General features: G+C 38.7%; 1 protein-coding gene across 2 annotated transcripts in view; it reads right to left on the bottom strand.

Annotated features, from left to right (window-relative positions):
• LYRM4 (LYR motif containing 4) overlaps positions 1 to 23,514 on the bottom strand; it is a 214,924-nt gene that overhangs the window by 142,352 nt on the left and 49,058 nt on the right. For both annotated transcript variants that reach the window (XM_069103547.1, XM_069103548.1), the window contains exon 2: positions 14,373 to 14,493. In XM_069103547.1, the coding sequence (XP_068959648.1) occupies positions 14,373 to 14,493 (121 nt within the window). The remainder of the gene's footprint in view (positions 1 to 14,372; positions 14,494 to 23,514) is intronic.

Below are 23,514 nucleotides of genomic sequence, written 5' to 3'. Positions count from 1 at the left end.
GGTGTGAATGAATGAACTGCAGTGAAACCTGGCAAGGTGAGATTAAGGAGGGGGAGGGGCTAGCTGTACAGTTTTGCTTGTAGTATGTTTGGTGTAAAATAAAGATGGAAAGATAGGTAGAAGTCTAATTAAGAAAAGCCCTAAATGTCAGCTGAGTTTGTATTTTATATTGGAGGTAATAGAACGCCAATGAGATCTTTTGGGTAGGAAATGAAATGGTCAGATCTAAGAAGAATTATTTTGGTGGTTGTGTGAAGGACAGAGAGTGGGGAAGGATGCACCCATGCTCTTTGTCTGGGAATTCTCATCAGTGTAGGTGAGGACACTACCAATGTTCTTTAGAGGTTATTGTGCATCTTATCATTTGAGAGTTGTGTGGGGCGCTGAGATGTCCAGCGACTTCTTAAAAATCACAGACTGCCAATGCAGTGGTTCCTCACCTGGTACAATGAACCTTGGGAGCCTCACAGTTCAGAGAAAAAAAATACTAAAAACAACCCACGATCCTAAAGTAAAAGCAGCCCACAAGGGGATTAAGGCAGCCTGTAAGGATGGGGTCTCCAAAGCTTCCTGCTCAAGTCATAACACAGTCCAAGTGCAAAGGGCCCACAGTTGGGTTTCAGGTCACTCCAACTGGGAACAAAGTTAACTTAAACTACCTTGCATTGGTTCCATAGCATCCTGGTTAGTGGCATAAGGGCAGGAGTTGTAGGTAGGGATTAGTTTAAGCTGCTAGCATCCTGGTCTAAAACACCCAATATGTATCAGTCAAGAGGCATTTATTAAGTACTTGCTACAGACCAGGTACTGGATTAAATGACGGGAACAGAAAGGCAAAAACAATAAGAACTAGAACCTGAACCCAGATCTTCCTGACTCTCAAGCCAGTAGTCTAGTCACTAAAACATGTTACCTGGCACAGGATAGGTGTTTAATAAATGCCAACGGAATGAAAAACAGCTCAATTCCCACCTTCTACATGAAAACTATTCTGATCTCCCAGGTGCTTATTCCTTCTTCCCAGATTATCTTAAATCTATCTCATCTATACCTACACATGGACATGTTTAAATCCTTTTGCTAGATTACAAACTCCTCATGGGAAGGGATCATTTCAGTTTTGTGTGCCTCCTGAGCATGGCATATAATAGGTACTAGGTGGTATAATAAAATTTTAAAAAACTTTGAATTATTATTTTTCTAATTACACTATTTTCAACATTTAAAAAAATTTTGAGTTCCAAATTCTCTCCCTCTCTCCTCTCATCTCCCTAAGACACAAGCAATTTGCTGTAGTTTATACATGTGCAACCATGCAAAATATTTCCATATTAGTCATATTGTGAAAGAAACCAGACATAAATAACATGAAAAATAATAAAGAAAGTGAAAAAATATAGTATGCTTTCATCTGTACTCAGACTCCATCAGTTCTTTCTATGGAGGTGGATAGTATTTTTCATCATGAGTCCTTTGGAAATGTCTTTGTTGTATTTCTGAGAATAGCTAAATCATTCATAGTTGATCATCGGACAATTTTGTTGTTACTGTGTAAAATGTTCTCCTGGTTCTGCTCATTTTACTCTGACATCAGCTCATGCAAAATAAATGGAATTTTTTTTTTATGGTGGGGGGAAGACACAAGCTGCTTTGGGGATCAGGAAAAGTATCATATGGAAGAAGGTGGTTTTTGAGCTTACCTTGAAGGAAATTTAAGAATTATAAGAGGTAGAAGTAAGAATAAAGTACATACTGGGCATAGCAGAAAGACTGTGCAAAGACATGGAGGTGGGAGACAGTGCATAATGCACCGATAAAATGCTATTCTTCAGGCTGATCAATTCTATCATTTAAAGGAGTCAGCTTGCTCACGGCACAAATGAAACTATTCTCCTTGTATGTGTGTACAGTAAATTATGGAAAAAGAACCTGTACACAGACTAAAACAGGGAGGGTCATGCTTTCTCTGTTTGCTCACATAAAGGATGCTGGTAACAGATAACATTAATTAAAATAAACTAAGGGAAACACCACTTACTGTTCTTCCTAAAATCTGTGACATGTCATCTGTACCCCTTTAGAAAACCTTTGTGTATGAGCATGACTTTTAAAGAGCAAGTTAAGCAGTGAGGCATGTCCCTGAAGGGTACTTCAGTGATAGAATGCCTGAAGAAACAACACTGGCACTGCTACTACCTTCTGATCTAGAATCCTTTAAACCTCACCTAAAAGTCCACCTTCTACAGGAAGCTTTTCCTAACCCCTACTAATTCTAGCGTCTTCCCTCTATTAATTATTATATTATCCTGCACACAGCTTGTCTGCACATATTTATTTGCTTTTTGGTTCCTCCATTAGACTGTAAGCTCCTTGAGGGCAGGGACTGTTTTTTTACCTCTTGTATCTCCAGGGCTTGGCACAGTGCAGGCACAAATAGTAAGTCAGGACAAATAGTAAGTGCTTAATTTTTGATTGAAATTCAAAGGGATTTTTTCTGAAAAAAAGGTACCTGTAATTTCATGCTGCAGAAGTCTGGGTTTCTGAAGGATTTTTTTTTTTTAAGAAAATGAGTGAATTGTATGTGTTTTTAAATAAATGAAACCTCTGGTTTGGATGAATATTTAGACAAAAATGTTGTTCATTTTCAGTCATGCCCAACTCTTCAAGACCCTATTTGCAGTTTTTTGGGCACAGATACTGGAGTGGTTTGCTATTTCCTTCTCCAGCTCATTTTACAGATGAGGAAACTGAGACAATCAGTGTTAAGTGGCTTGCCCTGGGTCACATAGCTGGTAAGTGTCTGAGGCCAGATTTGAATTGGGTAAGACTCATCTTCCTGACTCCAGGCTTAGGCTATCCATTGCACAATCTAGCTGCCCTAACACAAAAAAAACCCCAAACAAACAATAAAAGAAGCATAAGTTTTCCTCCTCTCCTAATCTTCTATCTGTAAAACTTGTCCCAACAGTCTCTGAAGTCTAAGCTCCTTTTGTGTCAAGATAAGGCCACTACTAGTGCTAATTCCTTTGTTGTGAATGTGGGTGGAGAAGGGAACTTCCCACTCTGAATAATGATGGCTGCTGTGGAATGCAAGTCTGTTGTTTGCAGCCTCAGCTTTCAATGTTCTGGTGAGCAGATGGGTTCAACTTGACCCATGATGGTTTTACCCTCTACCCACTGCCTACAGGCATTATTGGTGACAGTAAATACTCTCAACTCATGTTTAGATGTCCCTTGGGAGTTTTCTTCTGTCCACCCCGTATTTGTTACTTTCCACTTTACCACGGCCCTGACATTCTTTCTTATTACCAGAACCTCACAAAGCATTTTTTGATCTGTACCTCTCTAAAAACATATAATAGGGCTCATCATCACTGTCTTGTCCTGCAACTAGACTCCAGGAGAGAGAGGGCTCTGTCTTGCATTTCCTCCTCCACCAGCCTCACTCCTTCTCCTGCTCCTAGGGCAGAGCTCTTGTTCATAGCAGACCCTTAAAAAATGTCTGGTGACCAAGGCCAGTCCTGCTAAGCAGTTTAGAGTATGGTTTAGGCAACAGCTGACAAGACTGTGGGCACAGAACGTTGTTCTTAAAGATTTTTACTCTACCACCTGATAAGGAGTACCAGATAAGGAGCAGGAGGTGGTCAGCAAAGTCAGTAAATGTAATTGTCCTCTCAGTTTTAAGTACCACGTTAAGTTTCACAGCAGCAGAGAAACTCTGACTGAGCAGAAGAGAAAGAACAGCAGACCATTTTTTTGATTGTGATGCCCTTTCTCTTAATTTAACAACTTCAAAGAAAACTCACAAGTGAAAGTAGCAGCCCTGTTTCCTTTCCAGGTTCTTTGGGAGCATAAAGGTGCACAATAATTTTTTTTTAAATGACTTAACTGGGATACTTTTAGCACATCTGTGATTTCATTGACCAACACAGACCACAACCCCACCACAATAGGAAACTGAATGAGTTACTGTGACCAAAAATAACGTGCATGCCTGGGGAGGCAGGGGCGCTGGGCCTCTTGCTGGGCTGGTACTTCTCCAGAGCTATGTTTAATGTACTAAGACCTGTTGGCCAGAATGCCACACAGGTATCTATGAACTATTAAAATAACAAGAGGAAGGAGGTCTCTAGCATGTTGGGTACTGAGGATTTACATAACCATATTGGCAAGAGTTCCCTCTGAGATGACTTCTAATCTACCCTGCATATACCTTATTTGTAAATAGTTATTTTCCTGTTGTCTCTCCCATTAGACTGTAAGCTTCTTGAGAGCAGAAACTGTTTTTGTCTTTCTTCGTATCTCCAGGGCTTGGCAACGGTGCTTGGTACATAGTAAGTGCTAAAAAATGCTTGCTGCCTTAACATCCAAAAGATGAGAAAACAAAGAAAAGCTGTGACCTGTGCTAGTGGAGGGAGTGTTCATACTGAGGAGAGCCCAGATCTATGGAAGGGCTGACACAGGAAAGGCAGAAAAGAAAATCTGTGTAAGAAAGATGGCAGAAGAAAGAGGAATCAGGGTTCTCATTCCACAACTGCAACTAACTGTGTGGTCTTAAGAAAGTCATTTCACTTCTCTCAGATGCAGTCTCTTCACCTGTCAAGTAGAGAACAGTAATACTTCTATTACCTACAGCATAACTTTCATAGGTGAGGGTGAGGAAGGCGTTTTACACTTCTCAAAGGGCTCTGTAAATGTGGGTTATTTGCATTTCTGGGGGCCTGCCAGTATCTGTAGCAGCCTCCTTGCCACAACAAGCCACAGGAGCAGGACTCCAGGGGCAGAAATGGAAACTATGCCCTACAACAAAGAGAATGGAAATTTACTTGAATTATACAAAGCATATTAAGTGAAAGATCCCCTACTACTTGAAGCATTTCACAGAAAGTTTTAATATTGGGATGGGGTTTGCCTCAGACTTTGTAATTTTCTTTAATTTCTGGTCAAAGCTCAATATGGGGGAGCTTGTCTTGATTCTCCAACAAGGCCTGTTTTTAGCAGTTGAGGTTTGGAGTCCAGGGGTGGGGAACCTGCAGCATTAAGGCCACATGTGGCCCTCTAGGTCCTCAAGTGTGGGTTTAGAAGTTTGGATTCAGTCAAAGGGCTTCACCTGAACACCTAGAGGGCCGCATGTGGCCTCCAGGCCGAAGGTTCCCCAACCCCCATAGATTACCTATTTTAAAAAGCCAATGCCCCACACAGGTCAGGCCATAAAACTAAACATTTCCCAGATTCTTGCTCCATCCAATGATGCTACAGGAGTTTGTTCCCCCAAAGTTAAAGATCACATAGAACTAAAAGATATGGAATTAACTTTAAGAGGAAAATTTGTTGCTGTATATAAATTTATGCTGTTTCTCTCAAGAGCCTTTTTTTCCAGGTCCAGGGCAGATCACTTAAATGCATAACCTCTTTATCTGGCAATGTTTCTTTTTCATCTGTTATAATATATGCAAATTGATCCTTTGATCTAATCTGAAGCAATCTAGGTATGTAAGTGATAAAAGTGCTGATGGAAGGAATTTTTATACCTTTTTCTTTCTGGTACAGAAGACAACATAGAGGATCAGGAGGTAGAGGGTAGAATGTCCTCAAGAAGGAAAGCTATGGTAAAGGCCTCTCCTGATTCTTTCCCCTTGTTGCTTCATCTCACTTTGGACTTCAAGAACTCAGTGCTAATTTTTCATTACCTGATTGAGGGAGGGGATAAGGGGATCTACTGATCGAGAGTTGAGGGAGAATGATAGAATGGATAATACTAAATGGTAGCTCATCCATCAATATCATTTGTATGGCACTTTGTGGTTTGCAAAGTATGATCTTCATAACTATGTTCTACAGTAGGTGCTATTATTACCCCCATTTTACAGATGAGAGAAGTTAAGTGATTTGCTCAGGACCACACAGTTAGTATGAGAAAGGATTCTGATCCAGGTCTTCCTGACTCCAAGTCTAACACTAACAATATCACCTAGTTGCCAATATATTCCATTTTATGTTGCTGAGGGGTTTTGTGTTTTGGGCAGGAATTAGAGTAGATGACTCTGGGATCCTTTCCAATTTTACATTCTATGATTTTTGAAATCCACAGATTATGTGTTAAAAGCAGATTTCTATGTTCTAATTAGGGTAGATGAAAATCAGTCTCAATTCTCGGAGCACATAATGACTGGGCAGTAAGAGGACAAAGCCTGGGAACTGTTGTTATTGGGCAAAACGAGGCAAGTTAGCTTAACTGAGCCAAAGATAATCCACAAAGTGGACCAGTGAGACTTGTCTGCATTCGGAAAGAGATGAAATAGATACAGTATGCAAACACATACAGAAATAAATGGCTTTGAGTTAATCTGATACAGAAAAATTAAAATTTACATAACAAATAGACTAGGGAATAAATATTCACTTTGTGGAACAATGTTTTACCAAATAATTCCTCTGAAGAGTGAGTTATCCTGAATATGGTATAATTTTTAAAAATTAAATTCAACTTTTGGGAACACATCTATTATGGGGAGGAATGAAGGCTCACAGGATCAGCACTCTAGAAATGGAAGGGACCTGAGAAGCCATCGTATCTACCCCTCCCCCAATCTCCCCAGCATTTTACAAAAAAATGAAAGGGAAGCCTAGAGAGGTTAAGTAAGCCCTGCAGTCAATGAGTCAGAAATGGACTTGAAGCCAGGGCTGCTCTCTCTAGAGCCAGGGCTCTTTCCACTGTACCACACTGCCTTCCTAGTTAATAATAACGTTTGTATTGATATTCGGGAATCTAAAAAAAACACCTTCCTTATGACAGCCATCTGATATGGAAGGTGTCAGTATTACTGTTTATCCTCATTTTCCAAACAAGAAAGCTGATGCTTTCATATGTTAAATGACTCACACCCATAATACTGCCAGGAAAAGTCAAAATGAGACCTTGAATCTGGATCTTCTGATGCTCAGTCCGGTGCTCTTTCACTATACTAATTGGTGAAATGGAGTTTCCTGCTTTATTCTTCCTATTCTTTTTTTCAGTTCTTATGAAAAGAAAGGTGATAGGCAAGATGGAAAATAGGAAGGGTCAGGGAAAGCAGTGAAATGTTAGAAATGATGAAAGATCAGGGCCAGCATATCACCCAGTACAAGACCTTCATTTTTAGAGGTGAGGAAATTGAGACCCAGCAAGGAGTGACTTCCTTTCCAACTGCTACTTTATCTTCCTTGAAGAAGCTTGGGTGTATGGAGTTTGACAAGTTTGGGCACCCAATAGATAGGGAGCGAATGGCACTGGCAAACATTATTAAGCGAATTTACTTTCCTGGCTTTGCTTCTGGGAGAGGGGTGAGCTACAGGGTGGTTACTGTCCTTCACTTCTGAAGAACAAAATGACATCACTATGTTGAAGTCAAGATACAGTGTGTCTGACTGTGGCTGATCAGACCAATATGAGTGTGGAAGGCTCTACCACAGGTTGGGCACAAATAGTCCATGAGAACATGAGTCTGTGGAAAATTATGGGAAAATTTGGGGCATTCCTGGGGCCTTGGTCAGATTGACAAACATTGTGTAGAGACCTCTGTTCTGCTCTTAGCATTTCTCCTGGAGTTGTTGGGTAGCAAACATCAATTTGATTATTCCTTGGCCCTTTCTGAAGTCACACTGGCTCTCAGGTAGTTGACCATCTTCCAGGTGAAGGATCAGACTGTTAAAGAGAATTCTGGCAAGAATCTTGCCAGCAATGACTAAGAGAGACGCCCTACACTGCCCCCCATGACTGTCACAGAATAATCCATTTCCTTGACCTGTACAGAGATGGACAAAGGAGGCATCCTTGAACTCCTGGGGGATAACCTCCTCTTGCTGGGAAAAATAACCTGGAAAATTTCAGTTTTTGTATGAGCAGTGGACCCTCTGCCTTGTTTGTAAATCTCAGCTGGAATAGAATCAGGACCAGGTACTTTGCCACAGGAGAAAAGCCTAATGGCATCCCCAAAACCTCTTCTTTGGTAGCCACAAGGAAGCCTACTGAAATCTACCTAAATTCCATGAGGCAGGGCCCCTAGTAGAGAGCAGGAAAGAAAATATGGACTTACAGATCTTCCCCCTGAAACATTCAGATAGTTCTATGAGCTCAAGGACCCACGAATTCCTTCCAAAAATGTTTCTGCAACCCATCCATGTCTGATCACCTTGGTGACTGTGGTCTACATCTTCCCATAAGTTCTCCATAGAACTTATAGAGGGTTCACCTAAATATACTGGGAGCTTTTTTCTCTTTCTCCTGACATTACAAAGGATGACCACCTGCTATCCCTTGATTGTGCCATGTGGCCAACCCGTGTTCTCTCTTTCTGTCATACAACTCCTGTTCTTTAGTGTTCCTCATTGGTCCACCCAGTGTGGGCTCCACACCTGCCATGTGCCTCCACATGGCTCTCTGTTTGCCATTCACTTTTAGTTCATCGAGGGTGGATGAATTTTCCATTTCTTTCTGTTGTAGCCACACATCCTCTCATTTTGCAGATGAAGAAACTGGAATCTAGAAAGGTAGTGACTTGTCCAAAGTTTTATGTGTGCGTGTGTGTGTGTGTGTGTATGTGTGTGTATATATGTAAACTGCTCAGAGACAGACCTAAGTTTGAGAGAAACTTTGCAAATGTTCTCAAATGATGGCTCTGAATGAATCTTAGAATTTGAATGCTTGCCAGGAGTTGACTTCCCTTTCTTTCATTGGATTGTCCTAATCAATAAATTTGAGAGGTTTTTAGAACCTACTAGAAAAAAATGGTTAAATTATGTGTGCATAGGTATGGGGCATGGTTCATGATAACATGGAGCAGATGGAGAATGTGGCAGAATGTCATCTAATTTTTAAAAATAATTTTTATTTCTACCTTTTGTTTTTACATCACCTACATTTCCCAATGTATATCCTTACCCACCCCTCCCTGCCCCGCTCCTCACAGAGACATCCCTAATAATAAAGATTACGAAAAGGAGGAAAACAGTTCATCAAAACTAATCGATACAATGAAAAAGTCTGACATAACAGCATTTAAACTCAGTCATTCACAGTCACCCTTGCAAAGAAGAAGAGGAAGTGCTCATCTCATTATTTTTCAAAAGGGCTGGGGACAATCCTATTACCTGACTAGCATGAAAGCACTGTGGATAAGCAATTCTACTTCTGCCTCATCAAATTATAAGCACTGGCTAGGGTATTTAAGGTAGATACTACATAGAATGACAACAAGTGATGATAGTCATTAGTCACTAGCTTCTCATTTCCCACCAGGCACATTCAAATAGCTATTTAGAGATATTACTTTTCAATGGTCACTTTTAAGGCTAAACCATAAATTAGCACATAAAAGGAAAAATAGATTTGATTTCTTAGACTCCAGAAAGTACTATTGAGTTAGGTGTATTACTTTGCTTTCACTGATGTGCCAAAAGAGGAAAAATGAGGAGAAAACCAGCAAGTTTCAAGTGAAAACTAAAAGTCAACAAAAATGCACCCTACATATAATATCTGCTTCATTGCTTCTTTGTTTTATGACTTTACATAAGCTTTGCTTTTAGCTGTTCCAAAATGCAGGTTCAAGATTGTGATGTCAGATGCACTCAGTATTTGAATTATTCAATTAGAAAAGTGTTAGCTTGTGAACAAACAGGAAAGATGGTAGAAAACAGTAAATTATGTAAAACTGATTGTCTTTTCTCATGGACTGTGAACACATGAGTACAAATGGGGTTCCAGAGGAATGAATCCTGAGATAAACTGGGACTAGAGCACATTCGGTCCAGTACTTCCATCTGCATTGATCTATCATCACACAGAACTTTTTCTTCTGTTTGTGCTTAGCCTGCAAATTATAAACATGTTTTTAATTTTGATACAGAACTCATCTCTACTTTTCAGACTTCTTGCCACCTTTATCAAACACTGCCTGTCTGCTGTATTAAGGAAACCCTTCAAAGGTCATCTGGAAACCTGACTACTGCTAAATGCAAAAGTATCCTCCTCAGGGAAGCATATGGAATAATTTGGGGTTTTTTGCTTTTAAAAAAATATTTTTAAAAATTATTCTTTTTATTTTATTTTTAAAAATTAATTTGTTTGTTTACTTTTAGTTTACAGGATTCAATTCCACAATTCCTTGAGTTTCACATTAGTCCCCCTCTCTCCCCTACCCCCCCCCACAGAGGGATATAGGATCTGTAAATACTTTCACATTATACATTAGTCAGTTTATAAAGATGGATTGCATCAGATGGAATGAAAAATGGTAAAGAGGACATAAAACTAAAAATTATTCTTAAGTTAACAAACATCAGCAAAGTTGAACAGTTCCATATACAAATAAGAAAAGAGAGCAGCATATGAAACTGTATATTATATCTAACTTGTTTCCTTCTTTAAAAAGTATGTAATAATTCAACATTTTAGTTGTCCCTCTGAACCTCTTTCTGTTCTCTTCTGGACATTCTTTTAAGTGCTTCACTGATGCTCCTCTCCTTTTTAGGGTGACAAGGGGGATATCACTAGCTCTCCTCTTCCCCCCCCCCCAATTTTCCCTTCTCCTTTCTTAAGAAACCCAACCAACCTGTAACAAATAAACATAGTCAAGCAAAACAATTCTATACATTTTCTATGTCCAAAAATGTAACATTTAGTCTCTGTTTCTAGTCCATTATCTGTCGGGAGGTGAGGAACATGTTTCATCAACAGTCCCCCGGAGCCATGGTTAGTCCTTATTTTGGTGAGAGTTATCAATGTCTTTAAAAAATAGCTCCCCACTCCCCCTTTTTCAAACTTGATGCAGTCATTATACACATTGTTATCCTGGTCCTGCTCACTTCTGTCTACATCAGTGCAGACAAGCTTTTTTCAGGTATCTTTGATTCTATCCCTCTCATTTCTTATAGCACAATAATTCAATTATAATCACATACTACTTGCTTAGCCATTTCCCAACTAATGGGTGCTCCATTAATTTCCAGTTCTTTGCTACAATAAAATGTGCTACTATGAATATTTCTGTACATAGAAATCCTTTGAATACTTCTGTGAGAGCTGAGTTCATGGCTCCTTGATAATAACTAATCTTTTATTTTTTTTTTGGCCCAGACCTGTTGTTTCATTGGTGCTGGGCACTCCCTGGGGGGGTAACTCTCTCCGCCAAGCAGACAAATGACTTCCACATTTAGTTTCAGGTTTGCCTGAGGGTACCAGAGTCAGCCTGTGTCCCAGGTAGAACATGAACTCAGCATTCTAGCTACAAGGCCTGCTCTCTATAGACTTCATTTAGTACGTAGAAATTACCCAGGGAAATTAAAACCAGAATTAATTACCTTAAAGATCAAATTTTCATCCATGTCATGTCACTATATGCAAAAGTCTACAAGCTCACTAGGATGAAAGTCTTAGGGTTTAGATTTGTTAATATTTGATTACTACAAAGGGCTGAACAGTTTCATTTTGGGGTTGGCCTATCTGCCTTCGCATTGAGCTATAAAATGCCTGAGCCCCAAACTTCATACTTACATGCTTTTGACCAAGTTCTAAAGCAAAGTTAATTTCAGCTTAGGATTCAGCTTAGCATCAATGAAATAAATATCTTTATTCTGTTGTTTGGGAAAATCCTACTGAAGTACAGCAATATCATGCTGATATCTATTTTTAGTTATATGTCCCTATCATTCCCAAGTTTCTTAGGAAATTTGGATTTTCTTCTAAATTACAGCTTAAGCCATTTCAATAAGAATCATGTCAAGTCATTCCCTAACACTACCAGTTAATGGAAGCAATAGTCCAGATGGCAGAGTACGGAGTAAGGTTTCTAATCAGGAGAAGTCTCCTAAAGCTTCTTCCTTCTCTTTCCCCAAACCAGAAAGAAGGCAGCAAGGTACATAACCGCCAAAGATTTCAAAGCATTTGGTAAGGTTTATTTCCTTTTAAAGTATTAATCCTGAATTCCTATATGAAATAGATATTATTCTATTGTCAATACTACAGTATTATGGAGAAAACTAGCGTCTGATCTTTTGTCCCATGTCATTGAAAAAGTGGTGGTAACAGATTAAATGAAAGCCACAGAAAGATAGAAAGTTAGAGCTAGAAGGTGGTTTAGATATAATCTAGACCAATCCCCTCACATGGAAGCTGAGAACAGAGTGGCAAAAGTATCTGCCAAAGGTCACAACGGTTACAACCTTACTACTTACTAGTAGTAAAGTCAGGACTAGAACACAGATGTCCTGTTTCTCAGCCTAGAGGTCTCTGCCCTTCATGACTTCATACCTTCTATTCCCAATTCTAACTACCAAACTGACTGAATTTTCTAGTATATATACACCACACTGGCATACAAAGAAACACACCAGATGTTTATGCCAACGATACTTAGAAATCATGAGACAAGATGAGTAACAGAACTAAAACAAGCTGGTGGTGCTGATCGGACAGAAATTCTGATGCATCTTTCAAAAAGAGTGATCACCTCAAGAACAGCCAAAGGTAACAATGGGTAAAGATGGTTACCATGCTTAGATGACTTTCTTGGCTCTATTTCAATCCTTTTGAGGTTAAATCAATAAGAATATCCAGCTCACCCTGTTTTCTAAAAGAAGGACTTTATTTTCCTGAGGTGAGTTCTGTTCTTAGGGGCATCTGTGAATCTGGAGCCATTCTAGCATGGACATCTCTCACCATTTGTCCATGACTGGATGTAAAGATTTCTGGCCGCTTTCAAAAGCCAAGCAACAAAGATTTAGGTATCATTCATGGTATTAATTATCTGTGTTTTATCTTCCTTACATTAGAACAGTTCATAAAGGGTTATCTACAGAAAGTCTCCATCTTTACAGAGTCAGATACAATTTTTTTTTTCCTTTTTGGAGGGTGGAAGCCTGGGCAATTGGGGTTAAGTGACTTACCTGGGGTCACACAGTTAGTTAGTGTTAAGTGTCTGAGGCCGGATTTAAACTCAGGTCCTCCTGACTCCAGGGCTGGTGCTCTTTTCACTGCACTACCTAGCTGCCCCAGTTAGATACAATTTTTGATGTTGCTGATGCTTAGGATTCTAAAGTGAAAAATTAAAGTGAACTTAGGGGAAATGGTAGACTGGTTTCATTCTCACAGAAGTGTCCTTTTTTTTCTCATAAGAAATTTGTTGGTTTTGGAGTAATTCTTTCCTCAAATACCCTTACACACATTACTGAATTGGCAATAAGATTCTTCTCTTTCATCTCATCCTTCCTCTTCCATAAGGCACAAAGGATAGAGAATAAGTGGGTGAAACCAATGAGGTACCTGTTGAATACTGTATAACTGATGTCGAAACCATAGTTTCTTGTACTGGTGCAAACCAACAAATGGATATTAAGGGCAACAGTATTAGAGCATGATATTCCAGATGGTGAGAGAACCACTTGGGAGAAGGGTGCTCTAGTCTTTCATTCCCTAATTAAAGTTACAGAAAGGCAACCTTATTATGGTGCCTGGGAGTTTAAGGAGCTGCTTCACTCTACCTTCATAAGAAAGATATAAAAAAACCAAAATTCATGCTCACAAGAAAGAATGTCTTTAAGAAAGCCAAGTTTCAGAGACACATCATTTAGTACCATGTTCTACATCATCTCCACCTGAAGAATATCATAGTAATCAATAGTCACATCGATGATACTAACACCAGGTTAAATTATGTTCATTGTTATCTAAGAAAGCAAGAAAATATTTTAGTCCATTTAAGAAAAAAACTTCCATTAGAAACCCTTAATTAAAATAAAAATTTAAGATGAAAAATACTAATAGACAATCATATGGAAAACTCTGCTACAAATTATTCTCCAAGGATTCAGGGTAACTGATGTCTTATTGTAAATTGCTTTGACTTTCTAATTTCATGTCCATCTTTCTATTTCTAAATGAGTAACATAGGTGAGATTTGAAGACTCAATGAGACAGAATTCACATACAAAGAAGGATGCAAAAAATGATATGATGCTCTAAATTTTTAAAAAAGAGAGAGGGAGTAAATCTTTGATATATCTTTCCATCAAGAGACAATGGTAGATATAGGTAGGGTGTAGCATATTGCCAACAATGACAAAACCAAAACATGTCACTAACAACGTCATCAAGGACATTCATGGATAGAAAAAGAAGTAGATCAGTCACAAGTAATTCAAGTACTACCGTGGGACCCACAAGATGATAAAAGAAACAGGAAGTGAGTTGGATGCATCTTCCCTGAAGGAGAAAGGTAAGGACATAGATAAAAACTACACGGGATGCTAAGACTTAAAACAAGTTATGGTCTACGTCGGTAGAGCAAGTATTCAAGTCAATAACCTCAGAGATGGATGGATCAAAGTGTGAATCTTACCTGTCGCCGAATTATTTCTAGGTTTCTTTTGGCTTTATTCACTAGCATTTGTATTTGTGCAGGATCCTTTACATTCTTATTTTCTCTGAAGGCTTCTCTTATCCTTCTGATGGCATAAGTTCTAAACAGATGGGAGGAAAAAAAGAAAAAAAAAGATTGTCACAATCTGGGCTTTTAAAAATGCATTAAAACGGTTTCCTTTATTAATGATCCCTCCTATGGATGACCTACTTTGTCAAAAAAGACTTATCCACAAGGAGTCTTTTGTCTTGGGGCAGCACTGCCCAATATTAAACCAGTATCTCCTCAGGGAATACACACAAGACAGAAGTAGGAAAAGGGCCACAAGATAAACTGTCCTGTAGATGGTAAGCCCCCCAGGAAGTCACTCAACCTCCTGGGCTTCAGTTTTCTCATCTTTAAATTGAAGGTTTTGGGCTAGATGGCCTCTGAAGTGACTTCCACACAAAGACCTATGATTCCATGATTGCTGGACTATTTGATGTTTGAAGTTATCGACATGGGTGTGGCCCTCCTTCCCTTCAAAGAATGGTATGAATGGTCGAATGGAAAGGAATCTTTGTGGTCATGATGTCAAATTTTACATTTTACATGAGGAAAGTGAGGTCCACAGAAGTGATCAGTTATGTAGTGAACAAAGTGACAGAATCAGGACTAGGACTGAGGTCTTGAAATCTGGGGCTTTTCTCTGACTCCACACTGCCTTTCTGATAGGTGATGATTACAAAAAGAAAAAAGCAGGAACTGGAAGGTGAAATTATTTTTTTTCCAAACTCATCTACTAAAAAACTGGCAGAGGACCCAGGATAACTAAAGCCCAGGTAAACTTTCTGTCTCCTGCTCTATCTTCCTGATTATCCTACCTCTTTGCTTAGGTAAAGTAAAAATTTCAGTTCTATTCATATCAGAATCCTGTAAGTGATCATGACAAAGAATTTCCTTCAGTTTCATCTACTAAACAATGACAAGGTTTGACCAGATGGATGATTGTTAAAGTCCCTTCCATCTCTAAATCCTGTGATCCTATGATTCACCTTCTCTTTTAAAAAAATAAACAAACATACAAAGAGTATATGGATTTCAGTAGTTTGCAGTTAACTAAATAGATATATTAATACAACCAATCAGTCAATAAGCACTTATTAAGAAATCAATCAATATGTACTCATGTGTCAGGTATTATGCAAGGCTCTGGTGGTAAATGGACCAAAATGAAACAGTTTTTGTCCTAAGGAGATAATATTCTATATTGGGTAATAACACACATATACATAAGGATATATACAAGGTAACTGTTTGCGGGATCAACAGAAGTCTCATGTAGGAGGGAACATTTGAGCAGAGCTCCTAAGGAAGCCAGTGACTCTAAGAGACAGAAGTGAAAAGGAAAGACGTTGTAGGTATGAAAGAGTGAGAGTCTTACAAAAGCATGGATATGGGAAATGGAATAAGAAATGTAGGGGGGAAAAGCAAGACTAATGTGGCTAGAATTTAGATAACTCAAAATGGAATAAGGCTGAAAAGGTTAGATGGAGCCAGGATGGAGCTTTAGATGACAAACAGAAGAGTTTGTATTTGATCACAGAGGCAAAGGGAGCCACTGGAGTTTGTTGAGCAGGGGAGTGGCATGGGTCAGACCTGAGGCTCAGGAAAATAATTTTGGCAACTATGTAGAGTCTGGAAAGAAGTGTAAAAAGAAGACCAGTTAGATTGGAGACTATTTCAATATTCTAGGTGAGAGGGCCTAAATTAGGAGAGATGTGTGATACAGATAGAATGGGCAAGAGCTGGAAAAAAATTATCTCTGTGTAGTGAAAGCAAAGGGTGAATGACTATGAGCTTAGAAAATTGTGCCCTTAAGAGAAAAGTGAGTTAGAGATATGGGTTCTAGTGTGAAGTAATAATAGCCAGCATTTATATAAAATGTGTGTCTGCTATACGCCCAATACTGTGCTAAGTGCTTTACAAATACTACCTCATTTATTCCTCACAACAACCCTGAGAGGTAAGTTTATTATCTCTATTATTATAATAAGAACTAATAATTATAATAATTATTAGTGTAGTTAATATTATTTCCATTTACAGATGAGGAAACTGAGACAAAGAGGATAAGTGATTTGCCTAAAGTCACACTAGTGAATGTGTTAATTAGTTGATATATGTCCAAGACTGGTTTTGAAGTCAGGTGTTCCTTACCTCAGGCCCAACACACTATCCACTGACCCCTAGCTGCCTCAATAAATTTTGAAAGGGAACACGAATCTCTCTCTCTTTTTTTTTTTTAATGCAATCGGGGTTAAGTAGCTTGCTCAAGGTTACACGGCCAATTATTTCTGGGTGTGGTGCTAAGTATCTGAGCCCAGATTTGATCCAGGTCATCCCAACACTGGAGCTGGTGCTCTTACTCACTGAGCCACCTGGCTGCCCCGAGAACACGAATCTCTTACTGTCCAACCCCACTCCTCTCTTTATCCCAAACAGAAGGATGGTCAACAACTTACATCATCCATATGCTAACAGATTTATAGATTTAAGAATACAGTTAAATATAATTTATTTTTCCCTGACCACTGCTGTTTTTCACAAGTCACCTAAAACCACAACATCAACATAATCAAGAGGAAATATGGTATAAAGGCCAAGAGTGCAAAAAGAAGATAACTAATTCTTCTATATTGAGAAGAAGTATTTTGATCATGCTGTAGTAGAAAAAGCACCAGACTTGGAGTCAGAAGGCCTGGCAAGATCTTATCTACATACCTGTTCTGTTTCATTTTAGTGTCATTGGGATGAAAACATTTTTAATCTGTAAAGCACCTATATCCATGAGCGATGTCAGACAAAGTGTCGAAAGTCAAAATAAACCCATTATCTCTTTAAACATCAACTGTATTTGCATTTGGAAAAGTAAATCTGAACCTCAATAAAAATACCAGGCTGTAGGAAAAAAAAATGGTAGCTTAAGAACTGGGACATCTGTGAAATAATCCAGAGAAAAGCTCTTCAACTTTAACCAGCCAATTGGAATGTCAATGCAGTAGATCATAAACACTTAATTTCAAACCTAGGAATGACAATGATTATGACTTCCATGTAGTAGCAGATGGTATGCATCTTTAATGAAGGCCCATTCACCCATAATGTGAAGGAAGGATGTCTTGCAAGTAGAATTTATTAAATACAGGCTCATCTTCACTTTTGTAGCTGACAACCTAACAAAGTTTTTGGAGGAAGTTGATTAGCATTCTAAGGGTATATGTAAGTTAAAAGCAAGCTTCTGTGCACTTGGTCAGTCTTTTTGACATATCTCCTAACTATGGCTCTATCCCAAGGTTCTGAGAATCCTGGACTCTTTTCTCTGTACACTCTTAGTTGGTGTCCTCATCAGCTTCTATGAGTTTGATCTCTATGCAGATGATCCAGTCTCTTTCTTTCCAAAGTTCCAGTCCCATGTCACTTTGCTTCCTATTCAATAAACTCCAATGGGGCCCTATTACCTATATAATCAAATATAAACTGCTCTGTTTGACATTTAAAGCTCTTTACAATGTGGTCCCATCCTATCTTTGTAGAATTATTACTGCTACCCACTCTACTAACTACACAATGTGCCCACTTCTACCTCCCCGACTTTTCATGGGTTGTCCTCCATGCACTCTGTGTTCACCTGCACTTCTTGGAATTAATAATTTCCTTCAAGACTTGGCTGAAGCCCCTCCACAGTCTCCTTCAGCTCCTAGTTCCTTCCCTCCCAATGTCACTTGCTGTCTTCTTGTATGTATTTTATATATACTTACATAAATGCAGACTCAAGGAGAGCTCCTTCAAGGCGGAGACCTAGTTTTGCTTTCATCATGGGGCAGTGTCTAGCATAGTGCCTGGCACATAACAGGAACTTTATAAACGCTTATTGATTGGTGATAAAAGATGCTGGCACGCTATATTATCTTCCAAACCTTGCTCCTCTTTAAAATATACTTTCTTTTTGGGGGACTAGGAGTGTGAGAATCATTTGGATTTCCTATTTTGTACCATCTGTGGATATTGTCACATGGCACAATTTTTCCTGAGGGAAGCATCCTGCCAGACCCATTTCCATCATTTTAATTCTCCACTCATAATACAGCACTGGCCTTCTAGGAAGAAAGATAAACAAGCCATGGTGTTCACTTCTAAACACTCTGCTCATAAAGTCAGTGGCAGGCACATAATATCTTTGAAGAAAAAACAGGAGTACAGTACAGTTAATGTGAAGGGCTCTACATTTTTCATCTCTTCCAAACTTTAAGAAAAAATGGAAATAACTTAAGACACCAAACAATTCACATTCAGTTTCAGTAGTCTGGCACGATTCCCTGCCTCTAAGTACTCAGCTTGTTTTCATTTTTCTCCTAGCTCCTCCAGTTCCCATACTTAAAATCTCCCTATAGCAATGAGGCTAGGTACCCATTCATTCACTCAATGACGTATATTCCATGTTGTCATGTGGAATGCATTGTGTTTGGTGACAGGGGAAGTATAGCATCAATGAGGCACTCTTCCTCCCTTAAGAAACTCAAAGTCTGTTAAAAGTATCTATAAAAACCTCAGGGCAACTTGGTGAAGCAGTGGATAGAGCAGGCCTGGAGTCAGGAAGACTTAACTTCCAGAGTTCAAATGTGGCCTCAGACACTTAGAAGCTGTGTGACTCTAGGCAAGTCACTTAACCCTGATTGCCTTAGCTTCCTCATCTGTGAAATGAGCTGGAGAAGGAAATAGCAAACTAGTGCTGTATCTTTACCCCACATTGGGGTAAAGACAATTGGGGTTCAGACAGACTGAAACAACACAACAACAACAAAATAAAAATCTAAAGTATGCTGCATGTGTCCTGAAGTAGGCACTGATTTTTTTTTCCTTTTTACTCTTCCTAATGTCACCTCTCACCCTGACCCCTCTTCAATGCATAAGTTATTTTCTTTTGCCCTAATGGAATATTCTTAGTTAGACTTAGAAACTACAGTCTAAGTGCCCACTAGCTAATTACTTGTTTTGGATGGATTGCTTTCTGCTTTCTCAAAAAAGTAAACCTGATTTCAGCAGAATTGCATCCAAGCCCGTTATACCTCAAGTGCTAAAGGATGGCCTAGTCCTCCATATATTGTAGTCTATTCCTTACCTTCACCACTATTTCTATAACTTAATATTAAGTTAATAACTATATAACTAATATAACTAAATATTAATATTTCACTAATTACCTAGGTAAACTGTTTGTCTTCCTTTGCATTCAGAATACTAGCCCCTTAACTATTTCACTGAAAAGGAACATTTCAAAGAAAAATTCAGAGATGCCACAATGAAAATAGCAGCCAGCTGCTGCACAATATCTGGCATTATGAAAATCATAATATGAGTCATATGCTGTTTGAAATAAGGCATGAAAAATTAACACATAAAGGGCAACAGAATAACAACCACCATCGAATGTGCAAAAGCAGGATATAGCCACTGAAACAGCTAGGCTTGTATTCCAAATAAAATTATTTTTCTTCCTTTACACCCACTGCTTTGGGAAAATCATCTGCTGTCTTCATCTGCTGCCCCTTCTTCTTTACTTATACAGCCACAACCTTCAGGCCTTCATTATCTCTCACCTGGACTACTGCAATATCCTCCAAATTTAGGGGTTCTTGTACAGTCAGATAAAACTAAAGACCATTTCTCAGAATAATTTTTAAATATATGAAATACCATGCACAAGAATGCAAAGCAAACCTGCTATGATGAAACAGATATAAAAATATATATATTTTTTAATTCAGATAACCCAGTTGAAGAATTCCTGTACAAACTGGTTTATTTGTGTAAAGTCTCTTCCTGCTTCCAAACCAACCTAAACAAATTGCCAAAGTGATTTTCCTAAAGCACAGATATGACCATGGGTGCATCCCTACTTAATAAATTCCAGTTGCTTCCTATTGCCTCTAGGACCAAATAGAACCCCCTTTGGCCTTTAAATCCCTTAAAAACCTGTTACAAAATATAAATGCTTGTAAATGATGAATTTTTTTAAATCTTCAGGCAGATACCTATTTCTAATTGGTGCTCCCTCTCTCTCTACACACCCACATCTTTCCTGCTATCCTATATCATAATGTGTAGTATTTATGACACCATTCCTATCGAGTATCCTTTTATCATCTCAAATTCATTGTGATAAAGATGAAATCCTTGAGTCTTTTTCCTTCACTAACATCTAAACAAGGGGCCTTCCAAACCACCCAAATAGCATTTTGGGTAAGCTTTTTCTTCAGCACTTATCATATTCTGCCTTATTCTGTAGCTGTCTGTGTATTTTATCTCTACTACTTCAGTAAACTTTGTTTTTCTCTCTCCTTCCCACCCCTCCCCCACCCACTGAGAAAGGAAGCAAAATGATATCAATTATACATGGAAAATCAGGAAAAACATATTTTCATATTAGCTATGTCATAAAAAAGCAAAAGAAAAGTAAAGCAAGAACATCATACTTCAATTTGCACTCAGAGTTCATCAGTTCTCTCTGTAAGTGCATAGTGGCATTTTTTGATCATGAGTTCATTGGAATTGTCTTGGATATTCTATTGATCTAAGTAGTCAAGTCTTTCACAGTTAATTATAACATTGCTGTTACTGTGCAAAATGATCTCCTAGTTCTTATCACTTCCCTTTGCATCAATTCATATAGAACTTGCCATTTTTTCCCCCCAGAAACTACCCCCGTCATTTCTTACAGCATTATATAGTACTCCTTCACAATTACTGTAAACTTATGAAGGATAGGGACCATGTTTTACTCTTTGATTCCTCTGGGTACCTAGTACAGTGCCTTGTAATGCCACGGATATTCAAAAAATGTTTATAGGATCAAGGGTTATGAATTAGAAGGGACTTTGCAGCTCATGTAGTCCAAGCCACTCTTTTACATAGAAGACTGAGGCCCATAGAAGTTAAGTGACTCGTTCAAGGTCACACAGGTTCTTAAGTGGCAGAAGTGGGTTTTGTACACAATTCCTCTGACTGTACATCCAGCACTCCATGGCACTCTTCTGTCTCTATGAAATGGAACTGAATTATTATACTATGGTCATCTAACTGCTGTTGAGTTTCTGGCCTCCAGAGCTTTTCTTTGAATCTCATTTATACTCTGATGGATCTTTGAGTCAACTGGCATGGATATTCCTTCCCAAAGTGTGGACTGTAACCCATCTCCACTCTTAATCCAGGGCAACTCTTGCCTAGGTCTACACATCTTCCATAGGGGGTTGATGCCGCCCCCCCAATGTATTTTTTGTATACAAAAAAGAAGCTTGACCTGGAAACAATATCTTTTTCCTGTTTTTGTTTTTTTAAATTTCACTTCCAGCTCTTCATGTGGCACACTAAGAACTGGGTTATGGAGAATTCAACTCTGGTGTCTCCACTATCATTGATGGGAAAAGATTTTCTTTTTAAAAAATCTTTACAATTTTTTTCATTTTTCCATTTATTTGTTGTCTTCCTTCCATGTTCATCCTTAAATGACCTCAGCATGATCTGATTTAATTGAGTCTCTGGTGAAGCTTTCTGTAAACTTCTTTTGGCTGCACTGATTCTTGTTGTTTCAAGAGGCAGTATTGCTCACAACTTTCCACCATCTCTCTTGTAAGGTTTTCCTAATGAGTTTCTATTCTAAACTGGTACAGCTTGGGGTTACTCTCTCTTTCTTCTCGTCGAAGAGTTCACACAACTCTTTGGCTGAGGTAACTTTGTTTTTATTTTCATTTTTTGCTTTTTGGAGGGCAACTGGGGTTAAGTGACTTGCCCAAGGTCACACAGCTAGTTTTTGTGTTAAGTGTCTGAGGTCAGATTTGAACTCAGGTCCTCCTGACTCCAGGGCTGGTGCTCTATTCACTGCGCCACCTAGCCGCCTCGGCTGAGGTAACTTTGAAGTCAGGGGTTCTTAACTTGGGATCTCAGAGGATCTATGCATTTGGATGGGAAAAAACAACTACATTACATTTTTATTTCAATATAATTGGCAATTATATTGATATATACTAGTAATACTATGCATTTTACTTTATTCATGTAAATAGTATTATTCTGAGAATAATTATTAAATAGTATTATTCTGAGAAGATGGTCCAGAGTTATCATCACACTGCCAAATGGGTCTATGAGACAAAAAAGAGGTTAAGAACTCGTGAGTTCTGTCTTAGTCCCTTGATTGGCAATTGGTTTCCATTGTTAAACTGTCTTTCCCAATAGCATTGCAAAGCTGATAGTCTTAGGAGTCAGGAAGACTTGGGTTTAAGTCTCGCCAGAGGCAGCTGATGGATGGAACTTTTGGACTTGAGTTAGAAATACCTGAATTCAAATGTGACCTCAGACACTTGACTGTGAGTCCACGCAAATCACTTAACCTCAGTTTGTCTTAACTGGAAAATAAGGAAAATACTAGCAGCTGCCTCCCATAGTTGTTGTAAGGATCAAATGAGATAATATTTGTAAAGTGCTTAGCACACAGAAGGTATTATATATATCAATGCTTATTCCCTTCTCCTTCCTCCCCATGACACACAATGGCTATATGGCATTATAGTTAAATGGCTAATGGCAAATCATTGAAACTTTCAGCACCTTAGATTCACTTGTGAGACCTTAAAGTTGCAAAAAAGGCCCTAAGTCTTGGTAGAGAAAATTCCTTACCCACTGACTCTTATAACAATGAAATAATAGGCCCAATCAGAATTACAAACACACAAACAAAAACTTCCTTAGGAAATGTTAACAGTCTGGTTAATCTGCTCTTTCATATATTTGTCATATACCCCACCCCGTCTTTTTTTGTTGTTGTTGTTGCCAATAGATAAAATAGGCAGCTCCTACCAAGGCAGAAAGATTTAGAGCAGGGGTGGGGAATCTGCAGTCTGGAGGTCACATGTGGGCCTCTAGGTCCTCAAGTGCAGCCCTCTGAATCTAAACTTCACAGAACAAATGCCCTTGTATGGGCCTAGTAACAGGTCTATTCTGGACCCTGATAAAATCCTCTCCCATCAATTTGTATTTCAGTTATACCACTTAACTATTCAAAGTTCTCTCTAATGGTTCCTTC

Source organism: Petaurus breviceps, unplaced genomic scaffold, assembly GCF_028583685.1.
Source record: "Petaurus breviceps papuanus isolate PSGF00001 unplaced genomic scaffold, PetGlider_PUasm1.0 582, whole genome shotgun sequence".
NCBI lineage: Eukaryota > Metazoa > Chordata > Mammalia > Diprotodontia > Petauridae > Petaurus > Petaurus breviceps.
Note: the sequence above shows the minus strand (reverse complement) of the source record. Positions and strands in the feature narration are given on the sequence as shown.